Source organism: Acipenser ruthenus, chromosome 16 (genome assembly GCF_902713425.1).
Source record: "Acipenser ruthenus chromosome 16, fAciRut3.2 maternal haplotype, whole genome shotgun sequence".
In the NCBI taxonomy this organism is placed as follows: domain Eukaryota; kingdom Metazoa; phylum Chordata; class Actinopteri; order Acipenseriformes; family Acipenseridae; genus Acipenser; species Acipenser ruthenus.
This window is the reverse complement of record NC_081204.1, coordinates 23,441,038-23,457,348: the sequence shown is the minus strand read 5'-3', so window position 1 is coordinate 23,457,348 and position 16,311 is coordinate 23,441,038. Positions and strand designations below refer to the sequence as shown.

The window sequence follows — 16,311 nt, the reverse complement described above, 5'->3', positions numbered from 1 at the left end:
GTCTTATTGTACTTTTGTGTACATACTGCTGATGTCTAGGTCATCAATTCTTTTTCACCATACTGATGATAGATAGGCGGGAGATGTATGTTACTGACACAGGCGTCATTGAAGACAGATGTAATATGTCGTTCTATAGTGGCTGGGTAAAAAGCTTATTGTTAAAATAGACCAGTAGTTATTTATTTGTTTATATATTAGAAAAAAAATTCTATTTATAGACCATAACCAGTTCAAATTCAATTTCTTAAAAACAACACCTTGACACTTCCTAATACTGTTTGTGTATGAACAGTATGTAGAGGCAATAAATCAGATCGTTTACATGTTAAAATAAACAAACACAACCTAAATACTAGACCTCTATTTGTCCCTTGGCGTGACCATTGACCAATCCCATATGCAATATTTTCACTGAATGTTGTAACAAAATAGTGAACTCCACAGACTAGATGGTTCATAAACCCTTCCAAACATTGCAGTAATAAGTTGAGAACACACGTTTACACACATGGATCCCAGTTGTGCAGCCATTTAAACGGGTAACTGATTTCAGAACGCACCTGGTAAACCCTGTGCTATCATTCCGTTTTACAGGTTTACCATAGTATAATAAAGCATAGGGAAAGCATGGTAAAGCCCAGAGAGGTATGATGAAGTATATTTAAAAAAACATGACAAATCATGGTAAACTATGGGAAATGCAGTTTAACCTTGTGAAAGAGTTGTCCTTTTTACATTTATACAGTATGCAAATCTCCAGACTGATTTGCTACAAAAACGGTATTGCTTTTAGTCAATAAATACGCTTTTTTTAAAGGAATGTTACTTACCTGCCTGTACTGGTTTATTATAAGTGTATTTTGTTGACACGAGGAGCTCTGTGAAAACAAATCTTTTTTATGGTTTGGTTTGTGAAATGTGTTAAATGCCACACACCCTCTACATTTTTTTTTTTTTTTTTTTTTTTTGTAGGCTATACCTCCCTTGATCGATTCATTTGCATCTAGCAACCTTGTGGTTAAAGACCAAGCAATGCTGCCATCTAGTGGCAAAGATTTGCGGACAACTACTACACTGGCAGTAATGTCAAGGACTTAAAAGTGGACAGTACTTGTTTTTAAGTCAAAATGGCTCAATCTGGCAAAAAGCTAAATGAATATATTGTATCCATTTCATGCCTATAATTGCAGTTTGCCATAGAGCAAAAGTCTGATATGTTACCTACCAATTTTTCCAAAACTGAAATGTCACCATTTGTAACATTAAACCCATCCTTTTCAGGTTATGATTATTCAGTCCATAACGGCTTGGCATAGATTTTACTATTACAATAAATGGTTTTGCCACACAATAGATATTAAATACAGCTTTGCATGTAAAAGCATCTCAAGAAACTTTTCAAACAGGACTCACACTTCTGGAGAGAAAAGGTTGCTCAGAACACATGCAACAGCATTTTAAATTGAAGCCTTTTAGTCATGGAACCTGGGAGTGCTTCCACACAAGTTAGTAGTTCTTGAGGATACCAAAACATCAATCCAATTCAAAGCATCAGTTGATAAACATAGACCAGCATTTATTTTATGACAAAACAGACTGCACGCAGAGCATACTGTATATGTGATTAAAAAAGGACACCTACTTTTTTTGCTGTCATAAAAGCTCAGTGGTGGAGGGGTCTTTAAGCTCCACCAGGAAGACACAAGAATTAAAGAAGTCAAAAATCTGAAATCCTTTCTATTCTTATCAGCCTCGTAAAATAACATGACTGCCTCTATGTTGTGCTGAAGATTTTTCAAACAGTTTTATGATCCATTGTTATCTAATCATTCTTGTACTGTGGGTTACACTGAAGATGGTGCTAGTTCCAATAAAAGTTACAAAAATATATTTTAAAGTCTGGGTAACCATAATTGGAATACATGGTACAGTATATAGACAATATGTAGCAAACACACTGTCCTCTAAATGTCTCACTCTTCAGTGTATATCCTATGACAGCTTGTTTTGTTGGACATGTTTAGCATAGAAATACATGTTTATTTTAAAAGGGTGACATTTATGGTAGTATTAAAAGCTAAATGAAGCACAAATTACATTTCTAAGGGAAATAAAAGCCTTAAGAAACCTAGACCAGAGAACTCTCAAATGTGTTCGGGACAGATTCCCCAGCTACATGTACTACTTTGAAGCAGTTACTCATCAACTCTGATTTTATATGTTATGCAGGTGGTTGCAGTTTAAAATATCTGATAAACTTTTCATAACAGTGTGAATGCCAGCGCTACAAACGCGTTTGAAAAAAAACTTCAAGCATGGGGTGCTTCATCTTGGGACAACTGCATATAGAAATCTCCTCCTGTGGAAAACCACAGCGAAGGGGAACAAAAAGACAGCAACTCATTAAAATCCAGTCCATATCCACACAGAGTTCTCTATAAAAGCAATATTCTTTATTTCATCTCTTTAAAACTTCACCGCAAACATAGCTACCATGTTACGAGCCATAGGTCTTCTTCAGAGCAATTACAGATGACACAGGAATACACCAAAGAGTCAGTTAAGAGGTTTTAACTTCATTTATTATTACACCAATTATGTCAAATGACAAAACTAGTTAGATCACCAGCGAGTGTGCAGATGGTATTTATACATCCAATATACATTTCAGCAGAACAGTTCAAAATATGTTTTTAGGTTTTGCTTCAGTAGTTCAAAGCTGTGGCTTCTTTACTCCTCTTTCCATTCCTTGGGGGTGATCTTGCCGACTGGTGAAAGGTTCCAGGTAATGCCAGTCTGTGTTGCAACCTGCAAGATATTAAACAAGCAGTAAATATACTTTCAGAGACCAATGAGGAACATGTGGGAGTTTATAAAGGATATTGTTAGTAAAGATTATAAAAAGGATATTGTTACAGGATATTGTAGTGTTTCAATAGATGTGGCTCCATGTATCTGCAGGTTATACATTCATACAAGCAATATGACATGCCCTTGCCACCCTGTATGAAGCCTATTTCTTTCTGTGCAGTAGCATTCTGGAGATGCAATATAGAGCAAGATCACATTATAGCTTGCTGGGAAAGTGCACAGAAAGCTGGCTGCCTAATTATCCAACAATAAATCAATGACATGACAAATCTACAGTTGCTCCCGGTTAAACCCAAATTCATGGCACTGATCTTAACACATTTAGTTAGAGTTTACTGGTGTAATGACAGGTAAATATATGTATACACTTACATATGTCCAGACACTCCCACAGAAGAGTATTCCAGAGACTAGAAGCATGTTGCCATACTTTTGATGAAAATTTGGTCCGGCTTCGTGGTGGCATTGTCTCACTGCAGCTTGGCGGATGCCACGTGCTGATAAAAACAAAACAAACACAATTAGTATACACTAAATCTAAAGATTTGATCTAATAATGTATTCCTCCCTGCCTGTAAGGCTGGAGTGATGCATTGATCCACCGTATCGTTTGATCACCATCGATGGTCAAAAGTAGCCTGCTTGGCCAGAAACATCTTAAGCATTCCAGCAACGTCAGTCCCCAGCGATCAGGTTTTCAGCAAGGCTGGACAGACTCTAAACAAGCCATGTTATGCATACTGATCTAATTGATGTAGTAGTTTTCAATAATTTAGTAGCTATTTGGTATATTATCAGCAGCTCTAAATGTTTTACTGCTGTGAGTTTTGGTGATATATCCTCACTTCTCCATTTCATTCAGGACAGTTGGGCAGTGAACTCGGTTCTGCAGAATAGCTCAGCCAGTCATTACCTTAATGAATCACTAATAAATAACCTGAAAACTGTTTATTATTGAAATCTGGCAGACCTGCTTCTTGCCCATTGTGACAACCTGACCTGCAAAAGGGAGATGCTGCTTTTATATATTACAGAATGTTGGGATGCCAGTTTCCTTTGGACAACAGTACATTTGGTTACCAACTGGGGAAATACTGGGAGCAGTAGTCGTGCCTACTTACTTACTTGGTGACCTCTGTATACATACAGACAGGCATAGATTTAATGCCAATCGCATAGGACAGTTTTTTTTTTTTTAACTTCCCAAAGACGCCATTTGTAACACTTTCGCACCTATTTTATTATTTATGGCCAGAAAGGTTGAGTTCAACAGAATTCTAACAATCACCAACCCACCTGAACGTCGGTTAAATAAGCTCTCCAGACAATCAATTAAAGACTGATTTAAAGGCGTTTGCCAGGTCAGGTGGTATTTTTTTTTGTACTGGTAACATCTCACAAAATGTACTCATATTGTCAGAGCCTTTACTTAAACAAAACGTGCAATGGATTGTTTCAGATGATGTTCAGTATAGCCAGGATGCACTGTGTTAATTGAAACCATGTTTTAAGGGCAATTATAATTTGGATCCAAAGCTGCAATTAGATACATGTATGCTTTTTCGTTATATACTAATTTAATAATACAAATATATCAACACACTGTAATTTACCGGCGAAATTGACAACAGTTCATTCGGCTTTTTAAAGAATTATGAAATGGATAACGTACAAGGACGTTAGAAATGGGGATATTAAATTTTGTTTCAATCTCACCAGTGAAGTTCATCGCTGTTTTTGCCAAAGGAAACATCGTTCTCTATCTTCCTGGATCTGCTCTCGGACTACACGAAATACCCTTGAACAGTGGAAAACAAAATGGCCGTTTTCACCGGAAGTGTATTATAAGGGAATTTAAAATACCTCCTTATGTTTATTTACAATTATACATCTGGCAATACTTTAATATACTTAAATACCAATCACCGATTTTTAATTTTTATAAATGTGTTATTTACAAAAATAAATATAACGATGACGAGAACCATGAACAATGCTTTCTGGGAAATGTGGTTTTAATTTTACTGTGCTTGTGCTTTTACTTTTATAAAAAAAAAAAAAAAAAATCTATTGCAAATGTATTAATTTGATATTTCGTTTTATTATTAATTCCAGTTGCACTGAGTGGATGAAATGTTTTTTTTTTTTTAAAGGCCTATACAATACACACACACACACTTATGTATGTATGTATGTATGTATGTATGTATGTATGTATGTATGTATGTATGTATGTATGTATGTATGTATGTATGTATGTATGTATGTATGTACCTTTTCAACCATTATATCAATAAATTCACAACTATTTGCATGAATGTCAGGATGGCCGAGTGGTCTAAGGCGCCAGACTCAAGGACTAAAATCCTTCCCGTTGGGGTTTCTGGTCTCCGTATGGAGGCGTGGGTTCAAATCCCACTTCTGACATATCTTTTTAAAATTCATTTTTAACATATAACATATTTTTGTATTTATTTATTTATTTATTTATTACAAACATTTATTACAAGTCAAACTAATTTAATTTAAATGAGGATAGGGAGTGTAAGCTATAATTAACTAATAAAATACATATTTTAAATAATATTTGTACGTGATAATCACAACAATAGAGACATGTAAAATATATTGATAGAACTGATTTATTGACAAAACAAACGACAAATCGAATGAAATAAAAGTTTGGACGTTGAAATATAAAATAAAATTCACCTGTGAGATCTACACCAGCAGCAGTTTCTCAACAGGAAGGAGGAAGCGTGTTCTCGTTGCGCTTGCTCTGTACTGCAAACCGAGTAATGTCAGCGAGAGGCTGTTTGTCTGCGGCGGTTTACCAAAGGTAGATTACAGTACAGCACAAGAACAAGCGAATGAACAATAATCGGTACAGAAAACACGGTTAATAAAGAAAAGACGTTAAAAGGAGGTAGGTGCTTATAAATTACTGGGTGACAGTTTCTGCTCGACCATTTGAACGCCTGTGTCTTTTAGTTTCGTATTGCTCACTGTTTTAAAACTTGCCATAAACTAGGCTGGATAGATCAACTTTAACCCTGAAGGAACGTACGTAAATAAAAAAAAAACTGTTGATGTATTCAATTTGTAGGTGTTGTCCAATTCGTTGAAAACATTTACCGAGCAGACAGCTTGCTTTAATTTACTTTCCTTTAACCTTTTCCTTTTTCAAATCCGTCATGTGGACTTGTTTTTGTTAGATTTTTCTCATTTTTTTTTTTTTTTTTAAAACTACTATTGTCAGTCTGCATAGTTATAATTTTGGTGCATCTTGGTTCACGTAGAGCGAAAGTGAGATGTGAAAAACGGTTTAACTTCGTAGTAATGACTAGTACTAGTATGGTGTACCACACCATCTGGTCTGTTTAGTATATAATAATAACCGCGGTGGATAGCGCCTCCCTCTTAACACTCTTAACTATGGTCATGTAGATTGGTAATATGCATCTTGTCGAAATACAGCGAAAATACAATAAAAAGAGCTCCATTTCAGAGTGCCTTTATAGAGGCAGATCGTTGAAGGACTACATAAAGAGAGGATCTTGATTAAGATAAAAATGTTGCACCACATGCTCCATTTCTTATGGGTTATGTGAGTACACCTCTGCTTTCTTATGATCATGTTTTTATATTCAAAGAAAAGTAATCCCAAGCAGTAATCACTTAGGAATACAGTTTCTTCTATTCAGTAATCACTTGCTCTTGAACACTGACAGCACCCAATTGATTACAAAGGTTGGTAAACAAAACAGAAGATTTTCTCAGGGTTTTGTTTTTGTATTACATACTGTAGCTGCACTAATAGCCCCTGCTGCACTGCATGTCACATGAGAAAACTTCCTTCCCAGGAAACTGCTTGACTTCATTTTCCATCTTAGCTTCAGCCAACAGGGAATACATACTGCATGGGCAGATTATACAGTCTGCCCTCTGGTTCTCCAGACGAGCGCTCCTGTACTACGAGCACTCTACTATATAAGACACGGGATGGTGTATCTTTCCCAGGTACTTTCAGATGCAGACACTCCAGATTATAGCAGACTACAGCTAGTGATATCCAGGTTTGGAGTGGCATGCTTTCAGGAATCCTTTCAGTGCTTCATTGCTTTGCAGATGTGCAGTGTGTTACCCAGGTGCGATGCTCTGAAAGTACACGTACTGTAGCGAACAAAATCCTTCCATCTGCCATCATTTTGTAGATCACACATTTTCCTATGTGAAAATGCACTTGCTAAAGGTGAATTTATCATTTATTGGAAGCTATCAGTTAAGAAAATGTATTGGTCGCTCCTTGCAGAAACAGTGTCTCACTATAAAAGGAAATTGCCTAACCGGGGGTCAAAGTTTGTTCAGTTCTATTTTTAACTCTGTATCACCGCGTCTTACCAGGGTCAGAGTTTGTTTAGTTCTTGTCCAGGAAAGGATTCGTTTCTGGATTTTGAATCCTGCTCGACTGTATAGGAAGAGAGTGTAAGAGGGACCTCCTGTTGTAGAAGTTTTAAGTCTGTGTCTGATTGCAGCGAGTGATGAGGTCATTATAATCTTGTGGTAGCTGAGCAATGCACATTGCATTCTATTCATATAAGCCCTGTTACATAAGCATGAGAGGTGGAAAATGCAGATTGTTTTTGATCTCCCTGGCTCAGGTGTCATCCTCATCTGTAACCAGTGTTCATGCAGGACAAAGCTGTTGCAACCATAAAATATAAACTGAAACCATCCAACCTATATGATTTTTTTTTTTTAAAACAATTTTCTTCCAAACAAAATAAAATAAAATACAATTGTAAGCTATAATTAAGAGCATTGTTGTGGCATGTTATAAGCTAATATTATGGAACGCCTAAGTCATTAAAGCCAAAAAACCCATTGCCCAATAAGTCCTCTCAAAGTTAACTTTGAGACAAACTCAGTTTCAGAGCAGGTGCAGTGACTTTTTATTGTGCTGATTAACAATTGACACGAAGATGCTGCAAAATGATCTGTCGATCTTGGGCAGGTGTTGTGACTCTTGGTCTCCCAGTTCGTGGCCTGTCATTGACAGAGTGTGTCTGGTTATACCGTCTCGCCAGGTTTGAAATTGCTGGCTGTGAGCACCCAAGACGGCGAGCCACAGTACGCTGCCCTGGTCCAGCCTCCAACGTGCTGATTGCACGAAGGCGCTGCTCTCTTGACAGACGTGGCATATTGTTTTTTCTGTGATTTTTCTTTATTGCTTTTATTCAAGCTTGCAATTAAACAGCTGAAATCACTCCATATCCAGTGTCTCCCTATTAGGTGATTAAGTGCTTGTGCTTCCATCATAGTCACTGAAGCATGTCATGGTCAAGAATGAACGATCCAGTGATTGAAAATCATTTATATACCTTATTTTTTTCGAAAATAAATAGTGATAAGTTTCTTTTTGATGCTCGGTATATCATTTGTAGTAAAGAAACCTCCCTCCAACAGCCTCAGTATTGGTGGGATACCACAGGGTCTGCTACAGTCCAGATTGACCATATGATTCCATTTAACTAAAACCCTTATTGTGATCAGTCTCTGCTTCTTTGGGGGATATGCAGATTTGTACTACACCCCTTTTACAATCTTGTAGTATGTTAAAATCTCCATATAGTGTTCAATGTAAATGTGTATGGTAATTTTGCAGTTAGTTATATTGTACTTTGCATTTACCATGGTTTGCCATGTTTTTTTTTATTATGCTTTACCATACCCCTCTGGGCTTTACAGTGTTTATCTATGCTTTCGCTTGCTCTATTACACTTTCCTATGCTTTTGCTATAAACTCTTATAAGGGGTCTTTCTTCTAGTTTTATGAATGGTTTGCCTACAAGTCCCTAATTGTTGTTGTTATTTTATTAACCAGGACGGTGATATTAAAATGGCAGCCACAATCGTCTATGATTCTTCAGAGGCAGTGGAGCTGTGCTCGGACCGGTGCCTGTATCTGAAGCCCATTGCCAAGCTGGCAATCACAGTGATGCTTCCAGAATCGAGGGAGGCCAGCAAGACAGTTTCTAACTGGGAGGTGATAGCCAGGCTCAAGCAGATGGCTCAACCCCACCAATTCAACTCCATCCGGCTGTCCAGGAGCACCATGGAGTTTCTCCGCTTTGAGGGAGAGTTGGAGACCAAGAGCCTGGTCCACACACTGCAGGCCAAGCTACACAAGAAGACCGTAGCAATCCAGGGCTTCTCTAATGGCTTGAGGGTCCTGGCTGTGGAATCCCAAGTGGATTTTCCCACTCAAGAAGAATGGGAGTCTTTCTTTGGAGAAGAGAAGCCAGACACCATTCACCTGGAGGGGCTGCCCTGCAAGTGGTTTACCCCTAAAGAGGCCAGAGGCGAGAGACCCAGTGAAGAAACCGTCAGGGAGGTTTTTGGACGATTTGGACCTATCCGCAACATGGACATCCCCATGCTTGATATGTACAGACAGGAGATGAGTGGCAGGAACTTCAGCTCTTTCGGTTTGGTAGGGCTGCACACCTTTGACATGTATATCCAGTTTCAAGAACATGAGGATTTCGTCAAAGCCATGGAGGCGTTGAGAGGAATGAAGCTGATGTTTAAAGGGGAAGATGGAAAGGCACTGGCATGCAGCATGAAGGTAAGAGCAGAATGCTGTTTGTGGTCCCCACGGGATTGAACTAACTGGGCCCTCAAACCTTCATGGGGTCTAGAGTTGTGTGCTATCTGCTGTGGGGTGGGACAGATTCTATAAAAATATTAGTTAGATTTCAGATATTTCTCATGCTTGCTGGGTGACTATCCAACATACATTTTCTGGATGCAGATATAGAGGGAAAAATGTGCCAGTACGAGAAAACAGAACACAAAAATGTTCAGTATTGAAAAGCAACCATAAACACCGAAACTGAACGTTTTATAGTGAAGTCATGATCAAACGTGTGCAATGCAGATACTGCTTTTGGTAGTTTTTACTGCTCTATCTGCCTACAAACTCACTGCTTTTTGCTTTATTTTATTTTATTTTATATATTTTGTATTACTCCTTTTAATACTTTGATATTGAAATTAGTTCTAGGGTTGGGATTACTTAATTCACGAGTTAAATTAACTTGCACCCTGATTTATGAAGGGAAACTGTAGCTATTTTAAGTCTGATCAATTATATAGACAAATTAAATGGCCAGCTCTTTTTTTATTATCATTTATTTAAATACTAATAATGATATCATACTTGTTTCACTAATGCATACTATCAACACATTAAACACATCCTTGTTAGAGTACGTTGCAGACACTTGACAACTTAAACACGAAGGGCTGGTTTCACAGCCCCTGATTTTAGTACTAGTCTCAAACTACCCAATGTTAACTTGGGTAAGGTAGTCTGTGAAACCAGCCACGAATCATCAGTGTGGAGATATTTGTAAAGCCTGGGTGTGTTTGCAAAGCATGTTCTATGCAGGTCTTGCAGCTGATTTGCTGATGTTCAAGAATCCCATGCTAGAGCTGTGCAGATCTGCTCAGAGTTTGCTCTGTGTTGGTGCAGGTGACCTTTGACACGACAAGCCACCTGAGCGAGGCGGCGCTGGAGAGGCGCGGGTACGAGAGACAGCAGCTCAGGAAGCTGGAGGAACAGAGGCAGCAGGAGAAGCTCAGAGAGAAGGAGCAAGAGGAGGCAGACAGGTACACTGGATACTGCTGGTGTGACATGTATTTAAATATACTTCTTCCCTAAGGGGAGGAGGTAGAGAGATACACTGGATACTGCTGGAGCGACACATATTTCAATATGCTACTTCCTTGAGGGGTTGTCTCACCTCTCATTAACATAACATACTCACTGTGGCCTCGTTAACATAATGTACTGTAACATACTGGTCTCTCTGGTGTGACTGTTCTGAGCTGTATAGCCGTATACTAGCGGCTTCCAGTGAACAGCAATAGCATTACACCTTTTCAGTGTGACAATGGGAATAAAGCATTCATTCGGTGGCTAACATACCATCCCTCTGTAACCCTGTTACAATACCCACAGGTCCCTTATTGCTTTGCTGATTGTTTAGTTTTCCAGATTTAATCAGGCTTCTCCCAAACCAGAGTTCCATCATAACTGAAATCAGTGAACTAATGGAGGTCTCTAACAGTAAAGTATGGATTACTGTATGTATTGTCAACATGGCATAATCTAGAATTACTGAATCCGGAATGAACCAGCACACTGCAGGTAAACACATGGGTGTGCTTTATTTGTAACTTGGTGTTCTAGTAACACTGTGCATGGCTTGTAGAGCATGCTTTTGTAAAACACATTTGAGGTTTTAATCGATTTCATATTTATCCTCATGTAGCAGAACTTGTGAGCAATTAATCCCTCAATAAAATGGTCATTTTTAATTTTTATACCTTGAGTAATCGTTGCAGCACTATAGTCGTGCGTGTTATAGTTATGCTACAGGTAAAATGTACCAATCAAAGTGAAAACAAGGCCTTGTGAACAGGATGACTGGTGGTGACCTGGAAGAACAGACAATACTGCAAGTGAATTGAATGAATGTGCTGATGCGCCGGTTTATTACAAACAAAACCGGCGTGATTTAAACAAAACAAAACACTGACACAAAACAAAAGGGCACATTGGCCAAAACAAACAAGCAGAACAAACTAGTACCGTGCTGAGGTGGTTTAGCACCAGTAGCAATTGTTTCATTAGATTTGAATTCTTTCTCTCTCCTGTTCTCCACTCACGAACACCCAACCCCGAGTGAGTGATTTGTGCATCTATATACACAGCTGTGCTGGGATTCAATTACTAATTAATTATTTGCTTGAATCCCAGAACGTGAACTCATTTGTGCAATCCCTGTGCCCACATACAAATACACACTTTACTCTGCACGTGAAGTGATGTGCAATCCCCGTGCCTAAATACAAATATACATTTTAAATCACCTGTGCACCAATACATACACCAACAATAACACGCCACATGCAATATAAAACACAAAAATACGCACAGGGACGGGGCAACCCGCCACAGGCCTGGAAAAGCAACATCAGCTGCATTTGTGAGAATGATATACTAATGAGAGATGATTCAAATGTATTTAAACACTTCCCTTTTGTAATGTGCATGTTTTGCTTTTTGGATTGCTGATTTGAGTGTTGGATAACGGCAGAAGAACTCACGCTGCAAGACTGGGGTGCAGGCTCAATAAGCTCCAGCAATCACATTTACATGATGTATCACACAGAGTTATCTTTACTTGCTCTTCCTTTGTTTTCATGTATTTACATTTTCTAGAAGAAGGAAGGAAGCCCAGCGTGAAAAGAGAAGGCAGGAGAAGCTGAGAAAGCGAGCGCAGAGACAGAGAGACTCGGAGGAGAGAGGTCTCCTGAGGAGTGGCATGCCTTTCAAAGCTGAAGAAGACCAGGAGGAGGAAGAGAGGATGGAGGTAGATATTTGGGAGGAGAGGAAGCTGGTGTTGGCACTGAGGCGGCTACAGTCCATCAGGCTTCTTGCTGCACTGCTTGAAAAAGCTCAAGTACGTAGACCTCTGTTTCCATTGGGTCCACTTACCATTAATATAGCTCTGTAAAGAGGAAGTAATCGTGAATTCTGGGCTGCCAATTTAATACAATTTTACAAGAAGAATGTAACTTTTTTTATAAGGAAATGTTTTTTAATCGCTTGCTCTTTTAAGGAGGAGTTCAGTTTTAAACCAAGGGAAGGGTAGAACATTGAGAAATTCCATTCTCATAAAGTCAACACTTTTTCTTTATACAGCATCTTGAAAAACTGAAGATCAAAAGCAATGTAACCGAACCAGAAGAGGATCTACCACAGAGTTTCCCAGAGGAACACTTAGAAGAAAAAAACACCAGTGAGAAATGGGAACATGGAAAAGCAAACAAACCCTATGTGGGTCAACCAGCCACAGTGATGTCTGGCCACCTTTCAGAGGTCCTAGACGGGGACCATTCCACTGCTTTTGATGAACACACTGATGAAGGTTTTGATTATGGACCCATAAAAATAACCATTAACCAAGCCAGGGATGCTGCCCCAACCTCCAAGCCACCTTCCTCTTCCAGTGATGGGATGGGTGGCTGTTTGTTTGACCGGGACTACTCTTGCATAGAAAAGCCATCCAAACGGCGCAGAAAAGAAAAGATTTATGAGTCGGAAGAGTTTTTGAATTATTTATTAAACCATTATTCCTACCCAAGCTATGCCCGATTTTACCCCAGCCCTCATCCTGCTTCAGATCAGGCCTCAGGGTGGGACAGAATGGTATCTAATAATGGAAACAGCTTCCAAATAAGCCTGAGGAACACAGACGGCAAATATTGTACTGAAGTCTGTATCAGTCAAAACGAAGGGCTGGCAGGGAGTAACAGGGAGGATCGTTACAAATGGAAAATCACCATCAAAGCGACTGAGCCGCCACAGAGGGGCTTGGGAACTAAAGGCAGCAGGTTAAAGGGTTACAGCAGGGAATTTCAGGTACAGTGGAACGAGTCCAGTCTGCATCCAGAGGAGGAAGACTTGGAGCAATCCAACTGTAATAAGGGCTTGTATAAAAAGTCTGCAGTGAAAGGTTTCAGGGTAAACAAGAACGAACGTCGCAGAGAGAGTGCAAAGGACCTCGAATGTGCCTCGTTCCCTGCTGACCCTCTGCATCCAGCAAGAACTTCTACTGATCTGAAGGACGACTTTGAAGAGATAAACAGTGCTTCTGAGTTCACTGGTGAGGAATACCAATGGGAAAATAAGTATGTCTGCGTGAAAAGCAGGGATTTTAAAGAACAAAGCAGTGAGCCCAAAGCAAAGAAAAGAATTGGTAAAGCCGCTACCTTTGGATATGGAAGCAGGATTGAGGGGGGATCTGAAGGTCAAGGGGAGACGGCTGAGCATGACGTTTTGCAACTTGACGACGGCTCTTTCTTGAGCAGTAAATCATTGACAGCCAGCGATCCAAAGAAGGTGAAAAAGAAGCGAAAGAAATCCAAAGGGGAAGGAAGAGGCAGTGAGGCAGGTGTGAGTAAGAAAAGAAAAAAGAAGAGGAAGGACAAAAAGAAAGAGTGTGAAGGCTCAGCAAGCAGATCCAACAGCGAAAACGAAGAACGCAGAAAAAAACACAAGAGTGTGAAGCAGGACAAGCTTCAGCACAGACATCAGAAAATCAAAAGTGAGTTTTCTTCCAGGGACAAGACTGAAAAATGCAAACGGTCCAGGGAGCAGTGCAAGTCAGAGAAATGGGCATACCAGTACCACAAGCCTGACTATTGGGGGAATGGCTTTGGGGATGCTTATGACTGCAGTGAGGAGTTTGATGGCTGTAACTATTACAGTAAGAAAGGATGGCAGCGCCACAACGGCTTGGAGGAATACGTTGATAAAACTGCAGCACAGAAATGTGACCGGTATGCTCATAACCAGTTAGACCAACTTTACCAGGAGACTGGCACTGGGATTAAGGATGGATATCCAGAAAAAAACAAGCTAAAGATTGAGACTTCCTGATTGAACATCTCTTCCTGAGTCTCAGTTTATACATGACGGTACAGGGCCTGTCTGCCTTAAACTCACAATGTTCAACCTTACTTTGTTTTTTTGTTTTTTTTTTACTTTCCACCTGTTTGTTTTAATTATTTGTCCATTTAAAGAAATTGTAGCTAACAAAATAGTTCCATACATTTTCTCCACCATGTACATCTATTCATTATATAGGCCTCAGATGTGCAGTTTTGAAAGAAACACATGTTTTAGCAGACATGTATTTTCATTTTATAACATGGTAACTGGTACTAGACATCTGTGTTTGCAAGCCATGCTTTTAGACTGTCTTGCACCTTCTGGGCCACCTCACCTGGAGTGAGAAATTGTTTTACACCCCTTCACTGGCTTCTTTCCTGTCAATAACCAATCAGCTGCTTCTCCTATTGACTGACATACATCCTTTTAGCCAGTAACATGCTTACCCAGAAGACACTTCTGGGGGGGGGGGGGAATGAAAAACGACATGAAACACTAACAGACTTCCTGGAAGGCAAGCAAACGGAGATCTTCGTGTAGTACCAGATATCATGTTTTAAAATGAAAATGCATGTTTACTGCCACTTTCTTTAAAAACGCCACTATTGAGACCTATGTAGCTAATGGAAGTGAAAAATGGGTAAGATTCATGGAATTATGTTGATGCTAATAGGAGGTATTCATACTCATAGAGGTACCTGCTTGGCAGTTACAATGGGGAAGCATTTACAACTTTTGATGATACAAAATAACAAAACTAAGTTTGTTGAATTAGTGCAACAAAACAGTTATTGCAAGCAGTATTACCTATAGATGGGACCGGAATGCAGTTTTCTGCTTGGTTAAATTACAGTAGAGAGAATGGAGGACATCTGGAATGAACAAAGTATGGGCTCTCAGGTTATGTACAATTTCCTTATTGGTACCACAGAGTGAGAATTTTATCGCTCATCTTATCTCGTGTCTCTTATGTTACACATATGTATGAAAAGTACTGTAAACGGTTGTTTATAGCAAAACTTTAATTGAATGAATGAATTACAGTTCCTGTTTTATGATCAGCTTCACAACTCAAAATGAAATAGTCTTCTCAAAAAGAGATTAAAATAGATAAATAATACTTGGTGAGAGTGAGTGAAAGGTGAGATAAGGAGAGAAGCAGATTACTGCATCAGGAGAGATGTTTACACCACATCACCTGGGGGTGGAGCCAAACCCCTAAGAAGCCCTACAAACACAATACCAGCTGAAGACGCTGGTAGAGAAGTGTCTGTCAGTTTATTTTTCTACATGGTGAGAATGTAAAGAAACATTGTAGGGACAACATAGACCTTATTAAAATTTAGAAAACATGCAAAAAAATAAGAGAACATTTTAAGTGTCCTTCGTGTCTATGGCAATGTTCTATTTCTACTGTGATTTCAGTTGTCTGGGTACTGTCCAGGAAAGCAATGTTGTGCTGTGGTTTGCTGTGTATGACCCCTTTTTGTGTAAATAACATTTAATACAACTGGTACAAGTGTCTTGCATTGCCGCTGTCTGGAAGGCTGAGGTCAGTTTGTGGAAGGGTTTTGGGAATTCCACACTACATGCAACCTCGAGTCTGTATTCTCCCAGAGGAGTTGAATATTTCATCCTGATGTTTCCCTACACCTACATAAGAGGCTATATATGTGCATTATACCATGAAATTAGTTATATTTTGTTAACTTTTTATATTGGGCATGCAATTAATAAAATATACTTCAGCATCTCTTGAGACAGTCAGAATAAAGCTGGGTGTTGTTAACAAACTAAGAATGAAAAATCATTGAAATCATATGTAAAGAAAAGGCAGTACGGGTTGGTCAAGTAAAAGCACGGCAGCGTGGTGTGCAAGTTAGTTGCCTGTCTTCACTGGGGATTGCAGA

At 39.2% G+C, this 16,311-nt stretch overlaps 2 protein-coding genes and 1 non-coding gene across 4 annotated transcripts; 2 read left to right on the top strand and 1 right to left on the bottom strand.

Moving 5' to 3' along the window:
* Positions 1 to 2,563: 2,563 nt before the first annotated feature.
* Positions 2,564 to 4,725, bottom strand: LOC131697787 (cytochrome c oxidase subunit 7B, mitochondrial-like). The gene is made up of 3 exons (XM_058989088.1): positions 4,591 to 4,725; positions 3,247 to 3,371; positions 2,564 to 2,811 (listed from the first exon to the last, which is right to left on the bottom strand). Exons 1-3 carry the CDS (start codon positions 4,625 to 4,627, stop codon positions 2,734 to 2,736), a joined length of 240 nt encoding a protein of 79 aa, XP_058845071.1. The 5' UTR covers positions 4,628 to 4,725; the 3' UTR covers positions 2,564 to 2,733.
* Positions 4,726 to 5,193: 468 nt separating this feature from the next.
* trnal-caa (transfer RNA leucine (anticodon CAA)) lies at positions 5,194 to 5,301 on the top strand. The gene is made up of 2 exons: positions 5,194 to 5,231; positions 5,256 to 5,301. It is a non-coding gene; the product is annotated as a tRNA-Leu (tRNA).
* A 292-nt stretch (positions 5,302 to 5,593) lies between these two features.
* LOC117412655 (A-kinase anchor protein 17B-like) lies at positions 5,594 to 14,469 on the top strand. 2 transcript variants are annotated; one of them, XM_034021189.3, is made up of 5 exons: positions 5,594 to 5,800; positions 8,759 to 9,502; positions 10,412 to 10,548; positions 12,167 to 12,317; positions 12,650 to 14,469. In XM_034021189.3, exons 2-5 carry the CDS (start codon positions 8,774 to 8,776, stop codon positions 14,387 to 14,389), a joined length of 2,757 nt encoding a protein of 918 aa, XP_033877080.1. In that variant the 5' UTR covers positions 5,594 to 5,800; positions 8,759 to 8,773; the 3' UTR covers positions 14,390 to 14,469. The 2 variants fall into 2 exon arrangements, with proteins under 2 accessions (XP_033877080.1, XP_033877079.1); XM_034021188.3 differs by having other exon boundaries at positions 12,167 to 12,407.
* Positions 14,470 to 16,311: the final 1,842 nt, after the last annotated feature.